We start from the raw sequence: 25700 nt of genomic DNA, 5'->3' as shown, positions 1-25700 counted from the left end.
CCAGAACACAGACTTTCTTTAAAAACAATTATCATCTAGTACTATATTGCAAAAAATAAAAAATGAGCCTCTACAAAACAGTAAATAAACTGTGCATATTCCCTCAAATCTAAAGGTAACACAAGCAAAAACATATTTTCTTCCAGTTGCATAATAATAGACAGTGTTTATGTGCTACAACCATCAGACAGTTAAGGCTGCTCTAATACGTATTTTCACATTTACAATGGATTCAATAATGATGTCTACTGTGACTATACACACACCACCAAACAAGTTAATAGAGACCAAAAACAGAGCTGAAAGAAACAGAAACTCAACCCCAAATGAAGGCTAATGTCTATCACATCTCTATGTGTGAATAGCTGTATAACACTTTATAAGATGATAATAAAATCAATCAAAAAGTTATTTAGGTAATTCAGGTTTAAGAACTGCAGATTCATAAAAAAAAGTGTCTACGTTGGTTGTTAATAAAGTTCATTCTTGAGCAAAAGAAAACTCAACTTTCAGTGAATGGATTTTGCTCATGGAGATGCTACAATTGTCGGTTCCATACTTTTAAGTCACGTGATCACAGGGTGGTTGTATATTGGCACAAGGGGAAGATTAAGCTCTCTCTACAATTCAGCTAACTTCATAAAAAGTACAACAAATAATCACAACACAGGATGTAGTCGAAGTGGATCTTGACTCTTTAGTAGACTTATACACAAAGATTTGTAATCACCACTAACACAAATACAGCACAATACAAGCTAGAATGACATATTACACATACATAACAACACATGACTGTAGTGAAAAGCCGCTTCTTCAACATGCAGGAGACCTTTGGAGGGCTTTTATTCAACAACCTGCATAAAAAAAAAAGGCTCAGTTAATTAATATTAATTGTTAACATTAATAAGCCTCAGAAAAATTGCAACGAAAGACATGCATAAAAAATGGTTTTGTGGGCGTGGTTAATTTCATTCATGCTCTTAAGATCTCAATGAAACTTATGAACCTGTTTCTTTGCTTCCATTGTCATTGTGTTGGAAGATTTGTCCATTTTTGGCAGCTTGCCAACGGAGTTTGACCTCAGTCCCACTCTGCTCTTCCAGTTGTGCCTGAATCTGCAACCAGATATGCAAGTGAGTAATCTAAAGTGTACGATCTATTGTCCTTCAATCTCTTTCATTTTGGCTCTTCATCTCTCTCACCTGCTTCAGCAGTGAATCACTCAGTGTGGCAAGATTCAGATTTCCCTCAGAGCTAATTCTCACTTTCACCGTAGTTCTCCTGATTTTCTGTTCTAAAACAGTTCCCAAGAGATTCAAAGAAAAAAAAGATTAATTTAAAGATTTCATGTTACAGCTATAGTACATTACATATTATTTGTTTAGGTCCAGTGTGTAACATTCAGGATCTTTTAGCAGAAATGGAATAAAATATTCATGTGTATGTTTTCATTCCTCTTCCACAGAGTCCAGCGTTTTTCTACAGTAGTCCAGAAAGATAGAGCCTTTTACATTTTTTGTGAGTTACACAGCCACCATAGTTTGTCCTACACGCTTGGGTGACAAGCTGTATTCAGTTAGCTGCAACCTGTAACTTCACCACAAGATATCAATAAATTCTACAATTTTAGATGTTGTTTACCTCAGCTAGAGCTTTACTTCTCAGAATACCTTTGGTCTGTCCCTTATAACGGGTGGGAACTTGATGCACTAAGCAGCAAATTTACATTTACTTTCAATTGACTCACCACCGTAACAGACAAAAGGATAGCTGCGATCACAAGCAGTGTCATCCCACTGATTCTGGAAGGACTTTCTGATCACAACACAGTTCTCAGCACCTCCATTATTATCAGGGTTTGTCTTCTCCCAGTTTCTGAAAGAGGTAGGGCTTCCGTCAGACCACATCCAGTTGTCGGCGATCATTCCGAGCCAGATCTGGTAGCCGCTGGTATGACCATAAATGTCTGTATTCTGCTCTTTAGTTTTCACACTGACCAGGTCAGTGTGATCCTGTCTGCAGGAGCTCTGAGCGTCTCGCCATGATAAAAGTGTGGTGTTCAGGAAGTAACTTTCTGTCCCCTGGCTGTCATCTGGAAGAAAGCATTTGATTAATACAGCTATAAATCCACCATCACTTTGTTTTAGCAAAGAGGAGAGTTTACATTCTACGTTTTTTATACTGCACTTATCATAAACAGGCTGTATTCTTGTGCAGTTATATTGTAATTTGTTATTTTTGTCTTGTGTGATACATAAATAATACAAACAATCAATGCTGTGACTTACATTCAAAGCAAAGAGAGGCCTTCAGGTCAGTACATCGGCTTTTTTCCCAGTACCCAGATGTTTTCATCATCACACAGTCACCATCTTGTTTGTCTTCACTGAAGGGATAAACGTCTTGTTCCCCAATGCCATCAGACCACACCCACCGATAGGACGCTGATCTCTCCAGGCCTATCCAGATGCCACTCACATCAGCACTGCCGATGCTCTCCAGCAGCTGCACGTACTCCTCCATGTTGTCCACGGTCGCCAGGTCAGCATAGTTCACTCTACAGAAGCTCTGAGCTTCACTCCATGTCATTGGGATTTTTAAAAAGTGGTACAGACGACCCACTGCGGAGCAAAACATAATTTGGAAACAGAGAAGTTAAAATAGTTTCAGGGCATGAAAGTGTAGACGTTAATATGATTGCAGTATGTCTTCATTCATTCATTTTTCAGCTCATTCGCACCTCACTTTAATACTGATGCATCGATGTGACCTACACGAACAAAGTACAAGTAAAATTACTATTTCAGTCAGATCCCCCTTGAAATTAAGGCAGTAGAAACACTATGCTGCTCAAATTTCTCCTGTTTGGAAGAGGTGTGTAAATCCATCAGCAACAGGAGGCGCCATATCAAATAATATAGGCTTTAAAGCATTTGAAGTAAAGTAGGAATTTACAAATAAAACACACAACTACAACATTTAATTATTTACTATTTAATTCTTTAGAAAATGTTTCTATACTTTCCTAAACTTATGTAGAGCCTGCTTTGTGGAAGCTATAGCCCCATGATTTATCCCCTGGTTCACTCACTTTTATTTTTATAAAAGATTGAAATAAAATGTATAAAAACATCCACTGTGTACTTGTGATTGAGCGTTGCAGTGCTTGGTTATAGCTACCTCTGGTATTTGACTCAGTCCCAGTAACAGCCATCAAAAGCATCAGGAAAATATCTGCAATTCAAGGCATTCATAGTATATTAATTTATTTTAGGATTTCATGATCTAGTAGATGTTTGAATGCAAAATGTTATCCACTTTTTTTTAGCCAATGTCCCCCCAAAAATAAAAGAAGATGCACAAACACAGTATGTATAAATAAACACTCCTCCTGTGCAGGGAGCTTGTCCGATGCACTTATCACGTCTTCCATCAATCAATTATTAACTGAATATACACAGATTCAGATGCTCAATAGAAGAAATTAGTTGTTGAACATTATAAATAAAAATGTCCTTATATCTTATACGTCAAAGAGTGTTAATAGACATTTTATTTATTAATTTAATCGCTGTTCTCCACACTGCAAGGACATCATTTTCAGGAGGAGAAATATTAAAGCCCTTTATTATAATTTAATTTAAGTTTTATTGTTGTCTTAAAAAAAACAGATTTAAAGATCTTTAGTCTAAAATATCAGTTTTAGCAAAAAAAATCCATATTTGTGTGTAATAACAAAATGTAAAATCCTCAAACCCACGAAATTCCACAACACAGAGGAGACGACTGTGGCGTCTTCGAAGGTAAACCTTTAACATTTTTGCATAATTTTATCATTATGAAGTTCTTTGTCCGTGCACTCCCCATTGGTCTTAAATATCCTTTAACATGAATTCAAATGAGCGTTTGCTACGTTAAACCTCACTGCAAATTAAATTTCACTGTCACAATGTTACTGTTTATCTCACCATTATTGTCAGACAACTCCTTTCACTAACCATTACTGTTTCTCATTGTAACATTGTAATTAACAGATTAAACAGTTTAATATGAATGCCGTTTGTTTTTTCTTTGACAGCAGCTTTTTGTTGGCTTAAAATAGAAAGTAGTTTAGGCTTTTTTTTTTTTATCAACAATAAAGACTTTTAATTAATCACTCTTTAGTTTTACCTGTAAAGAAGACCGTTTTACGCTCCATGGCTGCAAACGTAGATGAGAGTTGCAAGAGTTAGGATACAGAATCAACGTTTTTTTTTTTTTTTGCTTTTATCGTATTCTGTCCAATAACAACAAAGTTCCAGTTATTTAAGTATTAATGTGTTGCGCGCCCCGCCACTCTAGTCCTATGGTCACTTTATGTGAGGCTTTAAAGATATACATACTGTATGCAAACCCACGCTAGCATGTGATGGTGTATTCAACATGTATTTGCAAGTGAAATTTCTGGCAGGGTCTGGCAAAGGGTCAAAGAGGACAAGGTCAGGTTAAACCCATATGTCTACTATCTATATGTCTTGTATAAATCAGTCAATTATTTAAGATTTAGTGTTTGTTGTTTTATCTTTCAACACACAGTTTGTAGGACCAAAAGCATAAGGAACCATACAGTTTAAACACAATTCAGAAATTAAATAAAGGCCTTGTCTTTTTATATTTGTCTTTAATAATGGTTTGTGGTTGACATTCTGGCATCAAAACATGGGTAAATCACATAAAGTCACAATGTGGAACATTAGAAAACCTAAAGGCCATTTCAGTCTGCCTTGTGATTGCTGTATTAAAAACTTAAAACATTCTGATTTAAGTTTAATAGATTCTTAAAACTCATAAAATCAAAGAAAATGTACAGTTGTGCACCATGCATCAAGTTCACTCACATCTACTAGTTAATTACATTAACATGTAAATGTTGACAACAAAAGATGGAAAAATGTAATTTCACCAAAATAAAAGCCTCAGTTTTAGTTGAGTTATTTGTGCTTTCAGAAAGTCCCTTTGTGCCTGTGGCAACTGTCAAAATATTACAGTTATAAACAGACATTTAACAGCAGGAGTGCTCCACAACATCACCGACAATCAAACACCACCATGAAGGATTTCCCATAAGATGGACCTAAACAGATCATATTTATCCCATGAGCCTGTTTGGGAAGAAGAGATGTTTTCTTGCTGCCTTGTACCAGAGGAGGGACTGGAGCAGCGATTCCCAGCCTTTTTCCTTAATGGACCCCTTTTCTTTCACTGAGTAAACTGACGACCCCTGACTGAGTGACATATTTTATGGATATTAACGATACAGAACGACTGATAAACTGTCCAAGTCCAAATAGTGAACACAATAACTGCAGGAAGTTTGTGCAAAACGGGATTATTTCCTGTCAATATTACATCAGAGGTGAGTTTATTGATGGTTTTCTAAACTTTTTATTCAATTCTCTGACTGTATTGTGCCATTGTCTTATTTTTTTAACAATCATTCCATTATCATCATTCAATCTTTCTTTGTCATTTGGATGCATTTCAGTCAATGTAAAACATGTCTCCTTGGATTTATTTACACACCAAAGAGATTTCTCCTTGTGTTTTTAGTCAGATTATTAGGAAAATAATGTGCTACACAGGAATCACGAATCCCTGCAATACAATGTATCAGACCTGCCATTGGATTTGTTTAATTCATTTGCAAAGGCCGAATCATCCCTTTGATCACCTGCAAATTATATCTTCTTCTCTTGTGTACGCTCCATGCCATGCCTGCCTTTTACTCTTTATCTTTTGCTTTACAATTTGGCTAATTTCCTTTTGAGTAACTCGTACCTGTGTACCAAACCACTGCTGAAATGCTTGCTTTTTCTTCCTGAGCACTGCTTTCAGTTCTTAACTCAGTCACTTTTCATCAGTTTTATCATTTGCGACATGAAACATTTCATTTTCTAACATTGTCCACACAAAAGTTAAAAGTCTAATAAGTTTTAACAGGATAAAACTCATCACTTCTTTTAAAGTACACAGCACACAAATACAGAGAAGTTAGATATAGTATTAAAGTTCCTCTCTCAATTCCTCAAAAGTACAATTCAACCTACTTTATCCCCAAAAAGTATTGAAACAGTATGGGCACCACTGCTTAACAATTAGCATCCTGTAAAGAGAGAAAAAACAGTTTTTTAGAAAAGTATTACCTAACATACAACTTACAAAATAATGCATAAAGAGAATTTTTATAATGTTTATGCCTCCTGCTCAATTGCCCATTATGTACTGGAACAACTTGGGTTGCTATGGTAACTATGGTTAAATCAATGTTAGATAAGACAGACAATTTAAACTACTCACAGGTAGGATAAACATGAAGGTGGTTAGCTTAGCTTAATTTAGCACATATAATCAGCACCTATCAAACTACAATTTGCTGTTTTATGGGGATTATACATTGTACTATCTTTTGCTATATTTTTCAGTTTTCAGTTTCTGTGATCTTTTTTTTTTAACGAGTGAATCAGTGACCTACAGTGGTGGAGGAAGATCCCTTACCTAAATAAAAGTAGTTAACAGTTATTAGAATATAAATATAGCCCACTTATACTAAAAGTATAAATACTAATTATGCAGAATGGCCAATTTCGAACAATGTATGTTATATTGCTGGATTCACTTTAATCATGCAGCTGGTAAAGGTAGGACTTACATGAATTAGCCTACTTTTTTATACAAATGGGTAGCATAAAGTATGAAAATAACAATACCTCATACTTTATTAGCTGATCATATTTTGTATTATTAATCTCAATGCAAAAAGTAACTAATCAAACAAATGTAGTGGAGTGGAAGTATAAACAAACAGAAAATGAAAATACAAAGTAAGATACCAATACCTCAAAAATGGTAATTAAGTAGCGCTTGAGTAAATGTACTTAGTTACTTTACTTTGAAAGGTGTCTGGGGTCGAGCATGCCTTCTAAGATTAGGAGGCTGAACTCACCTGTCTTCTCACCAGCCTCCAACTCCTCCTGACGTCGGAAGACGATCCCATTTTTGTCACCTCGCCAGCTGAGATTGAAGTCAGTCATCCGCTGATGTTTCAGGAGTGTCTCCAACTGAGTGAAACCAACACCAGAGTTACATAACACAACCCTTTTATTATAAAGCTGAACATGTAAATAAATGTGTTTATCTCAAATTCAGATCGCCATATTAAGGATTACTTCATCAATAATATTTTGTACCTTTTTCAGGAGTGCATCACTGACCCTGGAGTCAGTGAGATCCACATCAGAGTGCACCTTCATCCTTATTACCATCTTCTTTACTTTGAGGCCTGCAGCATCCCAACACAGAATCATACTGTTAGTGATCATTAGTGATCATTGTAATGTGTCTAAACCCATCTACTTTTTAAGCAAGGATATCATTTTCACTGGGGATTCGAGGACCAGCTCACAAAATCTTATTGACCTTTTAAGTAGGGTTAGTGCTAATATTGCTGCAAATTCTACAGCTTTCCAGTTAATCTTTATTACTGTACTTATTATGTCGAGCTTGATTTCATTCCTTCCCTATACGTGCTGTTTTAGGAAGTAGTCGAATACTGCCGCAAGGTCAGCAGCGTTCTGCTTCACTAAAGGCAGGTTTTTACGGTATAGCTAACCTTCTGGCGTAATGTCTGGCCACGCTGGCCGTCAAACTCAGGTGACATTGTATGAAGAACGAGGAAGCCCGCACATGGAGGTGGCAGCGTGGATGGATGGCACAAACAAATACAGGACATTAATCAAAGAGTATTGTAGGTTAACTAAAAACCACATCAGGTACGTTACATACGTCTATTCCTGTACTCATATGCTTGCTGACCTTACACTGGAGGCGTGGACGTTGGAAAATGATGCAAGAGGAGAGCCTACAGTGTCATGATTTGATGTAGAGGGACACTGACCGAGCGGCAGTATTGGTTTGGGATTGAGGATTTGTTGTATCAAGTGGGTGTTGCTGAACTGTAGGTGTTCTCAGCCAACTTCTACTGAATAAAAATCACTGTGGTAGGAATTAATTTGCTTAAGATTTCAGTAACTCACCGCCCTGGCAGACAAACGTTGCCTTCTCTTTACATTGAGTTTCACTCCAGCGTCCCTGCTCTGACGCTGCAACCGAAGCACAGTTCCCCCCGTACTGCGTGCTTCTCATCCAGTACCTGAACGAGGTATCGCTTCCATCCGACCACATCCAGGCATCATTGAATAGGCCAATCCACGCTGATGATGATGAAGTGGTTAAATCGGCAATTTCTGAATTATCCGCCTCTGTGGTTACATAGGCCATGTCAGAGTGCTCACTTCTGCACACATCTTGACTGTTCATCCAGCTCAACCCATCTGAGTAATACACATATGTTTCCTCGCCTTCCTCCTGACCTAAATAGACAAACATGAAGAGGACAGCAAAAGTGGATTTCAGGTCTTTCCAGTGCAAAGCAAACAGGGGTCAAGCAAGAGATTAAGAAGAGAGCAGAGAATTTACACAAATCATTACTTTGGGAGTATCATTTACATGCTCTGACAATTGGATGGACAGGCATGCAAACAGGACGTCCTCTTACATCATACAGTGGTCTGTAGGAAGGAAAATTGTATGGAAATTTGAGGAAAATCTCCACTTTTGCATAACAAAAAGCCGAAAGTCAATTTTGTTTACATTTCTTTTGAAGTCAAGGATGCTAGTGTGTTAGTGAGCAGTGATTCCCAGCTTTGTCCTGTAAAATAAATCATTTAAACACCTGATTACAGTTCAGTAAACGTGATGAGCTAATCAAATACAACACGTTATTAAAGATTATAGCAACCTTTTTAGGTTGTGATCTCTGAGTTTTGGTAGTTCCACCAGAGAGACATTTTCCTTCTAAACTCCACAATATGAGCAAAAATTAAACAGCCCAAAGATTGAAAATATATATTTTTGTAGCAGAATTTACTCACGTTCATAACAGACAAAACTTCTCTCCTTTTCACACTCTACATCATTCCACCAGCCTTCCTCAGACAACTCTCCACACCATTCTTTGCCTTCTGAGTTACTTGGTTCGCCGTCAGTCCACATGGTGAAGTCCGCTCTGCCCCTGCCATCAGACCACATCCACCTGCGAGTCCCTTCTCTATATAGCCCGATCCAGCTGTGTGTCACATGACTGCCCAGTGTGTTGACCAGCTTGTTCTTGTCATTCATGCTGTTCATGGTGGCCAGGTCAGTGTACTTTATTCTGCAGAAGTACTGAGCCTCATACCAGGTCAGGGAGCTATTGATGAAGTGGTAATGGGGTACTTTGAGCAGAGATGTAGACATTAAAAAATACTTTCCAAGCAGAGTATAAATGTCATTATTCACAAACATACTACACTGGGCTGTCCTGAATTATCACAGAACTTAACCAACAGCTCTGTGACACACTCTCAACAAAAACTTGGTTTTAAAGGTTCAGTGTGCAAGATGTAACTGGATCTATTGGCAGAAATTTAATATATTCATAGGTATGAGTTCATGATTGTATAATTACCTAAAAAATGTTGAGATCAAGCCTTTTATATCTACAGAGGGAGCGGATCTTCTTCTACGGAGTAGCCCATAATGGACAAACCAAACACTGGCTGTAGGTAAGGCCACTAAAACCTACACACTGGACCTCAAATTTAATAATCCAATTTAGAAAGAAAACCACAATCTAGTGGTGTACACCAGCACTAGAAAAGGGAGAAAATTGTTAATTCAAGATTGAGTTATAAGGTAACTCCAGTATTTTTCAACCTGGACCTCATTTCCACATACTTTTGTGTCAAAGTGACTAATGGGGACAACACGTTTTTAATTTATTTCCAGTATTGAGTGCAGCCGGCAGCCTCGACCCGGGCTACAAAGTAATCCATATGGGCAATTGCACAACGACAACATACGTCCATTAAAAAGTGTTTGTTTTTCCCAATGTATGAGAAAAATTAAACAGTTTCTGTACCTTTCACCTGAAAAAAATTGTTACAGTAGTGCAACTATCTTAATGTACAGGTTGTCTAATGTTAAAATGGTTAGGAAGTTATCATTTAACTATATTAGTCTGATTTTCACTCACATTGATGTCAGAAAATACCAGGCTTTTTTATAAATAAAGGAACATTTATGGGGTAATGTTGACTCCATGGTTCAAACGCTGATATACCACTACACAAACAGAGTGAGTTTTATTTGAATGGTCTCTAAAATAAATGGGCTAAGGGGCTAATAACCCATGACAGTGTGTATTGAAAAAGGCGGTATAAATAAACTCACTCACAGCTTTAAAAGTAATCACTTCTACTATACTGTATGTTATTCAAAAGGGACATATTTGCATTTGTGGAGTGTGGAATCATTATCTTCCAAAATCATTGCATTTCTTCCCCAAGTCTTCACAAATCGGTGTGTTTTGGAAAGCAAGAGTATAACATTGTTATAAGAATTATAACACTATTGATAATAAAACAAACAGTTTCACGGAGGCCAAGATGTACTTACTCGGCTGAGCAGTGGTCCTCTGAAACAAAAGGAGAATCCCTGTGAAAAAAAAAGAAGTATACTGTGTTATTTCTGTCTTTCAGAAACCTTCAAAGCATCAAAAACTGCTGCTGCAGTAAGATATTAATTGTACTTACCAATGAAAGGGATGGCGCTTTGTAGCCACACCATTTATCTGTGAGTCAGAACAGTAAAACGTACACTTTATAAATCAAATAACTTCCAGTGATACAATCATTTTAGATGAATTACATACATTGTGTTGATCTGTATTCTACAGGATAGAATAATTTAAATTACTGGTATATATTTTTAAGATGGACTTACCTCTTTTGTCGTTGCAAAACCAGCTCTGTCAATGAGTTCAGGTTGTGTGTTGAGAACATTTATGGAAACTGTTTCACTTTTTCATGTCATTTCATGCAAAACTCAAAGTAGTGAGGAGGGAACACGAGCAGATTTGGTTACCAGTGGTCCTTTGACACCAGCAGCGTTGCTTACCATGCGTTCAAAGACTTACCGAGCTTGTTCCCACATTAGGAATCATCCAGTTAAACTAAAATAATTGTCCTAGTGTGCAGGAATATAATAATAAAAGTAGACTTTTTCAGGCTAGCAAGCACTTACAAGGCTGTTACCAGAATATGGCCTTGAAATGTATGTATTGTTACAACAGAATATTTCTGCAGGTGTATTTTGTGCAAATTTTACTAAAACATTCTCAAGAAAGACAGATGGCTAACTGAGCTAGTGAGGTTTGCTTTATCCATTTTATTCTCATTTATTTGCAGGGACAGCGCATTTAATAACGTTTCTGAAAATATGCTAGAAAGTTAGCTAGAACGACTCATTTTAACCTGTAGTACCGGGGCACAAAATAGTTTAAAGAGCAGATGTCAACAATAAAAGCCATGAAAATATGTATATGCAAAGAGAGCCTGCATGCAAACAAATCCTGTAATGCATTTCCTATAATATCTGTACGGTGGCCGACAAGGGCAAACTCGCAGCAAATGGCAAAACGCTGCAAACACAGGAATGATGCAAAACCAATAACACACAAACACATAAAACAAATGCAACAGAAAAATGCTGCAATCACAGAAACGAAGCAGAAGCAAAAACTTACAAACCCACAAAACAAATGCCAAAGAAAAATGCTGCAAATACTAAATATCAAAAACACACAAAACCTCCTCTATCGTCTAACATTAGTTAATTAGAGATAATGGACACCTGGCCGGGCATTATCACTTACATAAACACAAGCTCTTATAAATCAAAGTTTCTAGCACGCTATCATTAGCTACGTAACTATGCTGCTCACACAAACACAAACACAAATAAAATTAACATAACTTTTTCAAGATTCATGGTTTCACACAGTATCTTTAAATTAAATCAAACTTCGCCCTCCTTTAATTTTGTCAATTTTTGTTTTTTCCTTTTCCCCCAAATTCCTCATTACATCACTAATACAAACAGTCGTCTGGTCCGTATTGTTCAACTCCGGTCCAGTCAGAGTAGCAGGACTACCATCGGTGGCACTCACCTGTTGGAACAACAAAAGAAAAAAGGAAACTTCAACAAGAGAACAGCAAAATATTTTTAAACCAAGAAAAAGAGAAAGAAAACCAGAGAATTAAAGTATAACTGACTCTGCCTCTTTACTTAGATATATTTTTACTAAGATATCTCTCTGTTTTTGCCAGAATAGAGGACATATTAGTTTTAAATTTTCTTAGACAATTCTTAAACATGTCAAAAGCATCTTTATCATCTTTTAAAAATGGGAAATTTTGCACAACAGCTGCAGTATCACTGAGGTATTTCCATACAAAATAAGTGAGAATAATTCAAAGTTGAAGATTTAATAAATGCTCCTTTGAGAAGGTTTATACACCAGGACAACATCAGCAATAAAAAAGTATAATAGACGGTAAAAAAGAAAATCTGTGAGAGAAAAAAGACACTTACTGTGCTTTGTTTATGTGTGAAACTCATCCTCCAGCTGATCTTGAAATCACTGATGCCATTGTTTTTCATCTCTGCCTCCAGCTAGGATTCATACACAGATATTACTCTTTACATTTGCTATAACTTTAATAATTACTTGGATATAATTAAATATGGATATAGATATAGATATATATCTTATAAACTACTGACATTGCTAGCAGTCTGGTAATCAGCACTTTCTATAAATGAAATGTTGAGTTTTTACTTTCCATTCATGCCTTCACACAGGGGAGTAGTCATGCATGCACATATGAAACAATACCTCAGTAGATGTCTGTTTCTCACCTGGTTTAAGATTTGTTGCTGGATGTCTGGGTCACTCATGTCAAAGTCAGTGCTGATCCTCAACACAGATCTCTTTTTAAAGTCTGAAAAAGTGTTGCTGATGTGATTACCGAGCTTTCATTTTGGTAGTGTTATGAAATGTTTTGATTTAAAAGGTCCAGTGTGTAACAATTTAAGAAGATCAATTGACAGAAATGCATTATGATGTACATAACTATGTTTTCATTAGTATATAATCATCCAAAAATAAGAAGTGTTGTTACTGTTACTTTAAAATGGCCACCATAGTTTCTGGTGTTTGTAATTTGGAATAATTTATATAATATATATTCCTATTGAAAAGCATGAATGCTGGGTAAACATGCAGAATGCTGTATGTCAATATTTTTATAATGTTGTCTGTTAGTCTGCAACTAATGATCTTTTTTATCAAATTAACTGACTGGGCCACCCGTTAAGTCTATAAAATGTTAAATTTTCCATTACATTTATTTACATTTTCCCATGGCCCAAGTATGATATATTGTTGCTGTAAACTCAATTTACTCTCCAATTATGTAAAACAGAAAGAAAAAACCAGCAAATCCATATATTTGAAGAGCTTGAATCTGGACTTTTAGGATATTTCTAAATGTTCTGTTGTGTGGACGTATTCTGAACTACTTATTTGTTTCCCATTTACCATAACCCATAGCGTCAGTATTTGACAACTCAACAAATAACTATCTTTCCCCACTAGCACAGCACTATTGAAAAGCTTACATAAACTTGTATAATACTTACAGTGGCAGAGAAACATAGATTTGGTGTGACAGGATCTTACGCTCCATTTCCTGTTGTAAAAATGAGCACAGTTGGGTCCTTCTCCTAAGTTGTCCAATGACCCCTGCCACTGGAATCTGTACAAGGAGTTACTCCCATCGGACCACTTCCAGGAGTCTCCGAACAGGCCGATCCAGGTGAGCTTTCCCGCCGGCACCATGCTTTGGATTTCCTGGTTCTCAGCCTGGTTCCTCACGCTGAACAGGTCTGTGTGGTGCACCCTGCAGTAGTACTGAGCGTCGATCCACTTCATTGGTATTTCCACGAGAATCTTTGTTTCTGGTGAACCACCTCTGCCTGTGACCACAAAAATGATCATGATGCACCAATACATAGCGTAAGTAACTAATATCTTATGGAAAACTAGTAGTTCTTAGTGGTAATAATTATAATTAACAATGCTAACATGCTGTTGACAGCCTGGAGTGACTGGATGTGTGTTTCAAACTCTGTACCAGTCCACCCAATTGAGACATTTCATTCAAAACCCACAAATGTCAACCTCATTGTGGCGCTGGGGGAAATCATGGCAAAATCATTATGCTTTATCATCTGACAACCATAAACATCTGTGCCAAATTTCACAGCAATCCATGGAATAGTTGTCAAGATCTGACACTGAAAGCTAAAAATGTCCACTTGCTGGTCAACCCTGTTTCTTAGAAATTGCGTTTGTATATTACCACATTGTTTTATTAATCACTGTCTGGATTGTGTTATTATTACTATCATTCAAGTGAATTACATGTTTATAACATACCACACCACCACAATTGCAGGCAGGTACAGGTGTACAAAACCCACTGGATAAAAAAATCTTTAGTAAAGTTGGAATCACTACTTATCACTGTGGTGTTGAATGCACATACAGTGAGCATTAATAAACTAATCCCTGCTCACATCAACAGTTCCACAAAATAATATTTTTTTTATAGCATAGTGAAATAAATAGCAACCAATAGCTACCAGGAAGGAAAGAACAATGAACTTTGGAGATCAGTTGATGATATTCTAATCATCACAATTTGTAGTTAATAGTATAAAACATGCAAAGTTAGTTATTCCAGCTCATCAACTACAGATACTTTGTGAACATGTGTAAATGCATGTGAATAACATTTTCTATCATATTACCATCAAAGCATATGAAGTCGTTAAGTAAGTCACAGTCCAGGTCTTTCCATAAACCGGTGTCTTGTATGCCAGCACAGTGTTGGATGCCACGCTCTATGTTGGGTTCACCAAGATCCCAGTTCCTGAACTCAGCTTCACCATCTCCATAATAATCTTCATCTGGCAGAGACCAACTCCAGGTTATGACATCTTCATACAGTCCAATCCAAAAGTCGTAGAAGGTATTCTCCATTTTGTCAATGACACGGTTAATGTCCTTAATATTGATTATGGTGGCCAGATCAGTGTACCTCTCTCTGCAGTAGGCCTGGGCTTCAAACCAGGTTTTAGGTTCATTCTGAATGAGAATGTAGTCAAGACTGCAGGAGGCCGAGAAGCAGTGATCTGTTGGTAGAAAAGAAATTTAAGAAAATTCAGTCAGCACTGAATCAGCTTTTACCACCACATTAGCTTTGGCAGTGAGTTTTAGAACTATTGCCTTATTAAAATAAAAATGTAAATGACAGCATCATCTGCAAATGTGCTGACTCTTTTATTTCCGTTTGGAACTGCATTGTAAGAATTTAATAAAACTGCATTATCTGTTTACCATTGGGTGGAGGCAGCTGAGGAAATATGTTTTCAGTATTCTCCAAAGTGCTGTAGACCTCCACCTCACACAGAGGCGGTGGTATGTCTGGATGGATTACAGTCACATAGCGGCCCACAATCCCACCACAATCCACCGTCACCAGAGATCGTGAACTACTGTAGTCAACTGAACAGCTGAAATATAGAAATAGTGTTTATTATCCATTATCCATTATTTCATCATCCAGATTTCATTTGAAAATATATTCACGGCATTATAGTTTTTTTATTATAATTCTCAGCAATATGAGTCGATGAGTAAAGTTACCAATGGGCCAAACTACCTCAGTGTTTGCTGTAGCTTTTAAACATAATTTTTGGGCATTTGCTGCAACAACCACTGTAGTTTTTCTTGGAAGGACAGTCTCCACTTTCAACATACAGAAGTGGGCAATGCATTCCTGTAACCTTTTCCAACCTAATATTTACCTTGTGTTGTCCACTAGGACCTGACTATAGCAGCAGTCCTCTGTGTAGGCAAGCTGGATCACAGTCACATTGTAGGGAGTCAGTAAATCCACTGTCACCCACTGACCGGGTTTGCTTTCAGTTATGCTGCAGGTGGAAAACTGATGGCCATCAATAACACTGCTAGCTTGACCTGCAGTTTCCAATAGTAAGGAAGACTGAAAAGCCACTCCTCTCAAAGCCACATTTTCTAGAGAGGATAAAAGTGAGGATAAGATTAATAACATTTGTTCAACAAAAAACATCTGCAAAATCGTAATTTACTTAGAATTTAGAAGTAAAACAAAGGCTTCTTATTGATGCCAAATAAAAAATAGTCTACATTTTTAATAAAAGCCCAAGGAACATTGCTGTAAACGTATGATGGAAGCAATAATGTGCTTACATTTAAAGGTTTTTGTTTTTTCTTTAAGTCATTACTTAACATCAGGCTAAACTGCTGTGATCTCTTAAGAATTAAAGGCTGTTTCACCTCTGGTTGCACCAGTAACCACACCCAACAGTGATGTTGTGTGATCTTGAAGTACACCTGTACATAACTGCAGCCAGGTGAAAAGTTAAACCACTAAACAATATTTTCAGGAGGTGTTGAGTTACTCTTTAATCAAGATCTATAAAGGTTCAGTGTGTAGGATTTAGTGCCATCATTTGCAGATTGCAACCAACCAGCCTCATCCTCCACTTCCAACCATGTAGGAGGAACTACAGTAACTTGCAGAAAAAAAAAACATATCTAGTGCCAGTGTTCTGGGCTACTGCAGAAATATGGCTCATTCTAAGGATACAAAAACATTCTTATTTTCAGGTGATTATGAACTATTGAAAACATCTATGAATATGATATTCCATTTCGGCAAATAGATCCTCCTAAATGTTACACACTGGATCATCAGTGTGTGCTTACTTACTTACTTACTTACTTACTTACTTACTTAATCAATATGGCATGCCCAGTGAATAAAGTGGAAGGCTCAGCTAACGTACGCAGAACTCTGTAGAAAAAAATCAGTTTTCAAGCTTACCAAGAACAGTACCATACACCTGTATTTCACAAACAGTCAGTTTCTTCTGTAATCCAGGGAGAGCAACATGGACGAAGCGACCTTCCATTATTCCACACTGGAAGTCGTATTTGCGCTGTCCTTCTATAGTAGAGATGACGACACACCTGACAGAAGGATGAAGTATAAGAATAAGAATCAAAGTGGTCGGTAAGTATGAGTACTACTATAGCAAGTAAGCACTCTTTTGTTCCAGCTAAGATCACCTCTGGTTGCTGGTGTCACTACTGAGGCCAATGCGGACTTCAGTAAAGTCCAGGTCCTCTAAGCAGCAGTCTGTGACACTGATGATAGACACAGCCGTTATTCGGTAGATACTTATCAGGTCCAGTTGCCACCAGGGGTTGTCTTGCAGTGGGACTGAGGCACAGGTTTCAGAGTCTTCATCAATGGCCATTTGTGGGGCAGTTGCAATAGAATCTGGTTCTCCTGATTGTGTAACTATTCCCCTTGGTGCCACATTCTCTGGCAGGAGTATCATGAAGACAGTTAGGAAAAAATTAATGAAATGAAAAAGAAAGAAAGATTAATTTGGAAAACCACAACATTGGTCTTCCATTTAATGTACAGTTCAACAAGATAAAGAGCTTTCCACCACTCTAGCGGACCTTTGAGGCCGTAATGGTAACAAATAACAAAATTGTTAGATAGATAAACCAAAGTACTGAACAAATACAAGATCTAAGATGATTAGGGATGAATGTCTGCACCAAATCTGCAACTGTTTGGATAAATTGTAATCCATTCAACATCTGCAGAGACATTTCCCTCTGAAACACAAATGTCAGTGTAATGGTGGCCCTGGAGGAAATGTCAGTGGCTCCCCAAATCCTTCAGGGGACCATGGATTTCTGAGCCAAACTTTTTACTGATCTAATGTGAAGATATTGAGAAATGTTGCTAGATTAGAGAAATATTTGACTTGATATTTGGTAGCATTAGAGATGGGGTTCCCAGACTTTTTCAGCTTGAAACCCAAAAGAGAAATTTCTCCTGGGGACCCAAACTTGCAAAAATACATAATGAATTGCCATAAAATCAACATGTTAGACTACTGACACACAAAACAAACAATTCAAATGCTACACAAACATGACTGACTTCACTGTCCATAAAATTTAAAAATGAAATGAAAAATCATTTATTATGATATTATTATGATATTGTACCCTATTTAACAATGTATGCCTTTTTAAAAAAAATAAAACTCTATTATTTATCTATTATTATATTTATTTGAATATTTATTATAAAATCAAGATATCAAGATATTTGATATATAAAATGTGATGCATGCTTACACAAGCACGAACTAACCAATTTCAACCAATAATATGATATTCACCTGTCAATCGTACTTTGATATCTTTTAGGGATACAGAGCAAAGATTCATTATTTACATAGCTACCAATAGCATGGCTGGAGTGGAGTGTTTCGGGAGGGCCGGGCCTCACTGAATAATGTACACATACACATCATTATGTCTTGTGCAAGAGCACAACTTTATCAGTAATGTGGGTGAAATTGGACCACATTTTATGGAGAAAATATTGTTCTCCGGTCTTGACTCAGGTAACTGCTACTGTAGCTGATGTTAGTTCACATATCATAGCATTGTCATGCATTTTACTACCAATGGGGGATTTAATAAAAACTGCTCTGCAACCCATTTGGGTCCCGACCCTAAGTTTGGGAAAGGCTGCACTTTGTAATCAGCAAGTCATTAGGGTACATCCTCTCGGGATTCATGTATGTGTGCACAAAACCAACCATCCAGAACATTTTCATCCATAAACCAGGCTGCTAGAGTGCCTAAACCCACCAAAAACATTTACGGTTTATCATGCCATTTTAAATGAAGGATCTTGAGGATTATCAATTGAATAAATACATTATGTACGCTCTGCATTCACTTTAAATCTGAATTACATTTATATTTTTTTTGTCTATATTTTGTATTTCAGATTTGAATTTTGGAGAAAAAGCTTTAGTTTCTGGGATTCAGTTGATTTATGAATGACATTTTAAATAAGTTCTACAATCAGCAGAAAAGTGAACAAAGGCAGTAACTAAATTATATTCATATTTACATTTTTACTTCACTTCATGTTCATACTGGAACCACTGCATTGCATTGAATTACCTCCTGTAATATTGGTAGTTGCATACACTCTGACCTCACAAAGCTGAAGTGTCTTTCCTGCTCCGGGGAGGAAAATGTTGACATAACGTCCTGTCATTTGGCTGCAGTTGAAGACCATGGTAACAGCACTGGTGATATGGATCACTCCACATCTGAAGGGCAAAGAGACAGGATGAGGATTCATTCCTACCTCCACAAAATGTAGGTAATGCAAGGTGCATGAAGGTGCAGCTGAATGCAACAAACCCAGCCATTAAGTTGAAATTATATTCGGTCTCAGTGCTGAATTATTCATTATGGACTTGATTACACTAGTTTTACATTAGAGTTATGTATTATCACTCATCATATTATATTCTATATCAGTGTTAAAGTTAAAGTAGCTTGTATTATAACATTCTTACACTTGTAAATAAAATATTACATTACTATATTAAAATGTAATAAATGTATTATAACATTTCATATGCAATCCTCTATCATACTACACTACGTATGGTGTCTAACATCATAGTACTGTGTCACATTACTTTAAGAGAAGGTGGTTGTTGGTTTAAGGTGCAACACCGGTAATGTAATGGTTTTTCTTCATTTTCATGACTATTTACATTGTAGATTCTCACTGAAGGCATCAAAACTATGAATGAACACATGGAATTATGTAGTAAACAAAAAAGTGCGAAATAACTCAAAACATGTTACATTTTAAACATTTTAGAGTCTTCAAAATAGCCACCCTTTTCTTTGATTACTGCTTTGCACACTCTTGGCATTCTCTCGATGAGCTTCATGAGGTAGTCACCTGAAATGGTTTTCCAACAGTCTTGAAGGAGCTCCAGAGATGCTGAGCACTTGTTGGCCCTTTTGTCTTCACTCTGCAGTCCATCTCATCCCAAACCATCTCGATTTTGTTTAGGTCAGGTGACTGTGGAGGCCAGATCATCTGGCACAGCACTCCATCACTCTCCTTCTTTGTCAAATAGCCCTTACACAGCCTGGAGGTGTGTTTGGAGTCATTATCCTGTTGAAAAATAAATGATGGTCCAACTAAACGCAAACCGGATGGGATGGCAAGATGCTGTGGTAGCCATGCTCGTTCAGTGTGCCTTCAATTTTGAATAAATCCCCAACAGTGTCACCAGCAAAGCACCCCCACACCATCACATCTCCTCCTCCATGCTTCACGGTGGGAACCATGCATGTAGAGACCATCCGTTTACCTTTTCTGCATCGCACAAAGACCTCAAATTTGGACTCATCAGACCAAAGTACAGACTTCCACTGGTCTAATGTCCATTCCTTGTGTTTCTTGGCCCAAACAAATCTCTTCTGCTTGTTGCTTTTCCTTAGTAGTGTTTTTTTAGCAGCTATTTGACCATAAAGGCCTGATTCACGCAGTCTCCTCTGAACAGTTGATGTAGAGATGTGTCTGCTACTAGAACTCTTTGTGGCATTCATCTGGGCTCTAACTGAGGTGCTGTTAACTTGCAATTTCCGAGGCTGGTGACTCGGATGAACTTATCCTCAGCATCAGAGGTGACTCTTGGTCTTCCTTTCCTGGGGCGGTCCTCATGTGAGCCAGTTTCGTTGTAGCGCTTGATGGTTTTTGCGACTGTACTTGGGGACACATTCAAAGTTTTTGCAATTTTCCGGACTGACTGACCTTCAGTTCTTAAAGTAATGATGGACTGTTGTTTCTCTTTACTTAGATGATTGGTTCTCTGCACAACACAACTGATGGTCCAAACCCAATTAAGAAGGCAAGAAATTCCACAAATTAACCCTGACAAGGCACACCTGTGAAGTGAAAACCATTTCAGGTGACTACATCATGAAGCTCATTGAGAGAAGGCCAAGGGCTTGCAGCGCTGTCAACAAAGCAAAGGTTGGCTACTTTGAGGAATCTAAAATATGAAACATATTTAGAGTTATTTCACACTTTTTTGTTTACTACAATTCTATATGTGTTCATTCATAGTTTTGATGCCTTCAGTGAGAATCTACAATGTAAATAGTCATGAAAATAAAGAAAAACCATTAAATGAAAAGGTGTGTCCAAACTTTTGACTGGTAGTGTATATTGCTTGTATTGTTTTTATTTTTTATTATTATTTCACTTTACTTCTTATTACTCATTTCTTACTTTTTATGTAATTATTTGTATTTCGTGCTAATGCAACACAACAACTATTATATCTTCTCTTGAAGACATGTTGTTTCAGCTCAGTGGTTTGGAGGCTGCAGGCGACCACCCCACAGGGCGCAAAATATTACAAATATATGTCAATGTGAATATAAAAATAATCAGGAGCACCACAAACTACAGACTTCAAAATAACCAGAGTTGAATCAGCTCTTCTCTGATAAAGTAAAATCTCCATAAAGTGAAGATTTATGCAATTCACTTTCACTAGGCGTACCTAGTAAATTGGTAAATATCTGGAAAACTGAGCAAGAAACATTTTAGTATAAGTATATCTTTTTTTATATATATTTATTTAATTTTTGGCCCACTGATTCAGTGCATGTCATTTGCTGACCATGCCTATTCCCCCTACAGGGTGTCCACACTATGGCCTTAACACCATGTACGAGCTGTCCTGAATTTATATGACCGGAGAGTGCATAAGTCAATTTTCTAATGAAACTGTGGCCTGCCTACCTGTATGTAGTTCATATTGTGAACACAAGGTGTCACTATCGCCATATGGGCAGACGTTGGCATTTTTAATGTTTCTCAGCAGAGAGCAATTAACAAAACATTGCGATGGTGAATAATTATTTTTGTGTCTTTGTTGTAAATATTCTCTGTATGAATTTAAATGTAGTGAAAGTATATTCTTGCACTTCATGTAGAGACATTTATGTACATAATAATCATAATAAACAACTGATGAGAACTACACAGCTGTACAGGCTGTTGAAAGTTGACTTACAGAATTAAATACTCTTAAAACTGAAGAAATCAACCAACAGGTAAAAATGAGAAACTAACAGCTCCTTGCAACCACTACCACATACACATGTGAAAATAAAATGACAATTCATTAATTCGAGTTCAACCCATTATACCACCTGGGATTGTTGTTGCCATTGTTCTCCAGTGAGTTACCAATGCAGATTTCAGCCCCATCTGACTCAGTAATGCAGCAATCTGTTCTTCGGACGACTTCAATTAAAGAGATGTTGTACGGACCCCGCATGTCTAATCTCCACCAAGGGCTCTGCTCCCGCTTAGTGGCAGTGCAGCTCCCACGAGTCATGACTGGATCAGATATGCCATCAATCGGTTGGTACGGATGAAAACTGCTGTCCCATACTGAAGACTGAACAGCCACTCCACTCAGAGCCACGTTGGCTGGAGGGTTAACACAGCCACAAAGAATATAGAATTTATAATTAAGTATGTGTTTGCAAAACATGGAAAACATCTACACAGGAAAGCACTTGATGATAAATAAGCATAAACATGTTGTAAAATTAAAGGGAGCAAATACATTTTACAAAAACTACCAAAAAGACACTATGTGTCACGTTCCCATTCCAAAACTGTTGGAACAGGAGGATGAGGCTCTACAGTGGCTGAAAAAAAACACAAAAGGCCCTATCTGGAGCCAGTGTTAGGGTTGTCCCTTCTAGGCTACTGTAGAAACATGACTATGAAGTTATTTTAGTGCCTGCAAAAATTTAATATGAATTCGCATTCATCTGGGGTGTAAAGTTCAAAGAAATGTCACTCCAACACAATCGAGCAGTGTTCCTGCACCCTAAGGCTTTCTGGGTATGTCATGGCAGAAAAAAAGACCTGCTGCACCTCAAAGCTCACAGATAAGTGAATTAGCACTTTGTATCAATGTATGTATGAAGCTAACAGTTAGTGCTACATAGCTAGACTAGTCTGCGAGCTACATTTGTCGATGAATCGATTAATATGTTTTTGAAATTGGGCGCTCAAAGGTTCAATCCAGGTTTCTACACAGTGCAGAATAATAAAGACCTACACATGCACGATACAATTTCATTTTACTATTTATCTTGTGATCATTTGAAGGGGTCCCGATGGTTGAGAACTGGGCTAAAATAACTTAAGTAATTAACTGTGCCGAGAATTTAAATCTTTTTCCCCTTGATCAGCTACAAAATAAAATTCTGCTCACACATTGACACATCAGGATTACCAATCTATTATATAATAATAAATACGGACAGGAGATGTTTTACTGCCGTTCTTTTACCTTTGATACTTTAAAAACAGTTGTAATACTTTTGTATTTTTCTTACCTGCCTGGTGCGTAATTCTCCAACTGAGAAGGATAGACGCTGCAAATAAAATATTAAACACTGATATGAAACTCAATGAACTACAAATTTTTTAATCTATAAATTAGCCATTATGAATTAAATGAACTCTTGAGTTTAAACATAAATCCACTCGTTTACACACCAATTATATGACTTACCCCAAATTAAAAAGAATTCCAGAGTCCGCTCCATGATCTATTGAAAGCTTTTAATTTAATTTCACACAGTGTGGTTTAAAACCCCAACCAAGATGAGCTCAAAAAGCTAAAAGTACAGACTTAAAATCTAGACTTCAGTTCACAAAAACCTGCTGATCTCCACTGTTAAGTCCAGTGGCCCTGCACACAAATAAATGCCAACCAAATTTACATCATGTTATGCATGAGTTTGTATCTTGTACACGTCACTTGATTGACGACTCAGATTAAGGGTGCGTTCATGATACACGTGCACGAGCCTCTTCAAAGTAAAGTGGTGTTCATGGGCTACACCATAGCAGTATACTCAGAACAGTCATGCATGCATGCTAAAATGTATTAAAATGATAGTACAATTTTCTCCCACAATGTAATGGACAAAAGAAATAGAACTGCTCACTGCTGGAAAACATTTGTACTAATTGTGGATGGTGAAACAGCTCCAGGAACAGCTCAGGAAACAAAACAGTGCCACTGCACAACCCATATATTCCATCATTTATATATCATATACAAGTTCACCATGGTATTATCCTTATTTTCAGCCTGTATATTTAAGGGTTCAACATAAAGGATTTTGTGGCATCACGTGGTGTAATTGCAGTTTTCAACTCCCTCGCCTCTGTAGATAAAAACAGCTCATTAGGTAACAAAAACACAAGAATTCCTATTTCCATGTGATTATAAACTAATGAAAACATATCTAAGAATATTTCACTCCATTGTCTTTCAATAGATCCTCCTAAATGTTACACACTGGACCTTTAATATAAAAACACCAAAAAAGATATTTCACTTATTACACTTGATTTGATGCAAAATTCTGTATAATCTTTTTATTGTTATTACAAATATATCATAATATATAACTTGATAAATCTCTGTCTTCAGTGATCAAACATTTAAAATATTATATTGTAATACTACTTATATTGTTGTCATTATTGTGTGTAGCCTATATGTGTGCATGTACTGGTCTGTCTTAGAATAAACAGGCTTAGTGTATATTAATAGGTCAGGGGTTTGGTCTTCCTGCACAGGCAATAAACATTTGATTCTTGTTACCCCGAGGAGGGTAGGATTAGTCAAATTCATTTGAAGCAAATCAATCGGCAGTAAATCTGACATGCAAAGCAAGCCAGCTCACACAGTCAGTGTATGCAGTGTTTCTTGTGTGTTTGTTTCTTGAATAGAAGTGTATTAAGACACATTTTGGTGGATTGTTTTGAAAGGGTTGAGAAAATGTTCATACTTCTTAAGCTAAATAAACTGGAAAATGCTTTGTCACAAAGATGAAAGCAGTAATACTGCTCTCACAGGACAGTGACGCTACAAACATATGATGATTTTATAGAAAATAAATGCATTGCTGTAGGTTAAACTACCCAACAGTATATAAACTACAGATAGTTAATCCAAAACCATCATAAAATATTAAAACACTGACAGGGACTATTTCACTACAATGGGAGTACTTTTAATAAGAATCATATCAATTTTGCTGATAATACACACTTTTAATTAAGGTTGTGATTGCAGAACTTGCAGAACTGACTGTGTGGTATTAGGACTTTTACTGAAGTTGTCACGACCTCTACCCCAAAAAGGGGGGCCCAAAACACCCCCCCCCCCCCAAAAAAAAAGGGGGGGAAAAAAAAAAAAAATTTTTTTAAAAAACAACCAGCCAGAAAGAAAAAAAAAAAAAAAAAAAAAAAAAAAAAAATTAAAAAAAAAAAAAAAAAAAAAAAAAAAAAAAAAACAAAAAAAAACAAAAAAAAAAAAAAAAAAAAAAAAAAAAAAAAAAAAAAAAAAAAAAATATAAATATAATAAAGGAGAAAAAAAAAAAAAGGGGGGAGAAAAAAAAAAAAAAAAAAAAAAAAAAAAAAAAAAAAAAAAAAAGGAGAAAAAAAAAAAAAAAAAAAAAAAAAAAAAAAAAAAAAAAAAAAAAAAAAAAAAAAAAAAAAAAAAAAAAAAAAAAAAAAAAAAAAAAAAAAAAAAAAAAAAAAGTAAAGGATCTTAATACTTCTTCCACCACAGGATCTATGGATGTTTCAATGACAGACAGGAGAAGAGTTCAGAATGAAGTGAAAACCTTAATTTT

At 36.6% G+C, this 25700-nt stretch overlaps 2 protein-coding genes across 2 annotated transcripts; both read right to left on the bottom strand.

Annotated features, from left to right (window-relative positions):
• Window positions 1–849: 849 nt before the first annotated feature.
• On the bottom strand, window positions 850–10707 carry LOC127364543 (macrophage mannose receptor 1-like). Its single transcript, XM_051402169.1, has 12 exons — window positions 10674–10707; window positions 10537–10575; window positions 8973–9314; window positions 8076–8411; window positions 7230–7321; window positions 6986–7100; window positions 4174–4203; window positions 2292–2624; window positions 1751–2095; window positions 1206–1297; window positions 1010–1118; window positions 850–857 (listed from the first exon to the last, which is right to left on the bottom strand). Exons 1-12 carry the CDS (start codon window positions 10705–10707, stop codon window positions 850–852), a joined length of 1875 nt encoding a protein of 624 aa, XP_051258129.1.
• A 609-nt stretch (window positions 10708–11316) lies between these two features.
• On the bottom strand, window positions 11317–23705 carry LOC127363970 (uncharacterized). Its single transcript, XM_051400979.1, has 13 exons — window positions 23560–23705; window positions 23381–23419; window positions 22175–22457; window positions 19100–19251; window positions 17162–17420; window positions 16917–17062; window positions 15856–16084; window positions 15386–15561; window positions 14797–15180; window positions 13624–13959; window positions 12841–12923; window positions 12514–12594; window positions 11317–12088 (listed from the first exon to the last, which is right to left on the bottom strand). The coding sequence occupies exons 1-13, from the start codon at window positions 23591–23593 to the stop codon at window positions 11933–11935; spliced, it is 2358 nt and encodes a 785-aa protein (XP_051256939.1). The 5' UTR covers window positions 23594–23705; the 3' UTR covers window positions 11317–11932.
• Between the last annotated feature and the right edge of the window lie 1995 nt (window positions 23706–25700).

Source organism: Dicentrarchus labrax, unplaced genomic scaffold (assembly GCF_905237075.1).
Source record: "Dicentrarchus labrax unplaced genomic scaffold, dlabrax2021, whole genome shotgun sequence".
NCBI classification, from domain to species: Eukaryota; Metazoa; Chordata; class Actinopteri; family Moronidae; genus Dicentrarchus; species Dicentrarchus labrax.
Note: the sequence above shows the minus strand (reverse complement) of the source record. Positions and strands in the feature narration are given on the sequence as shown.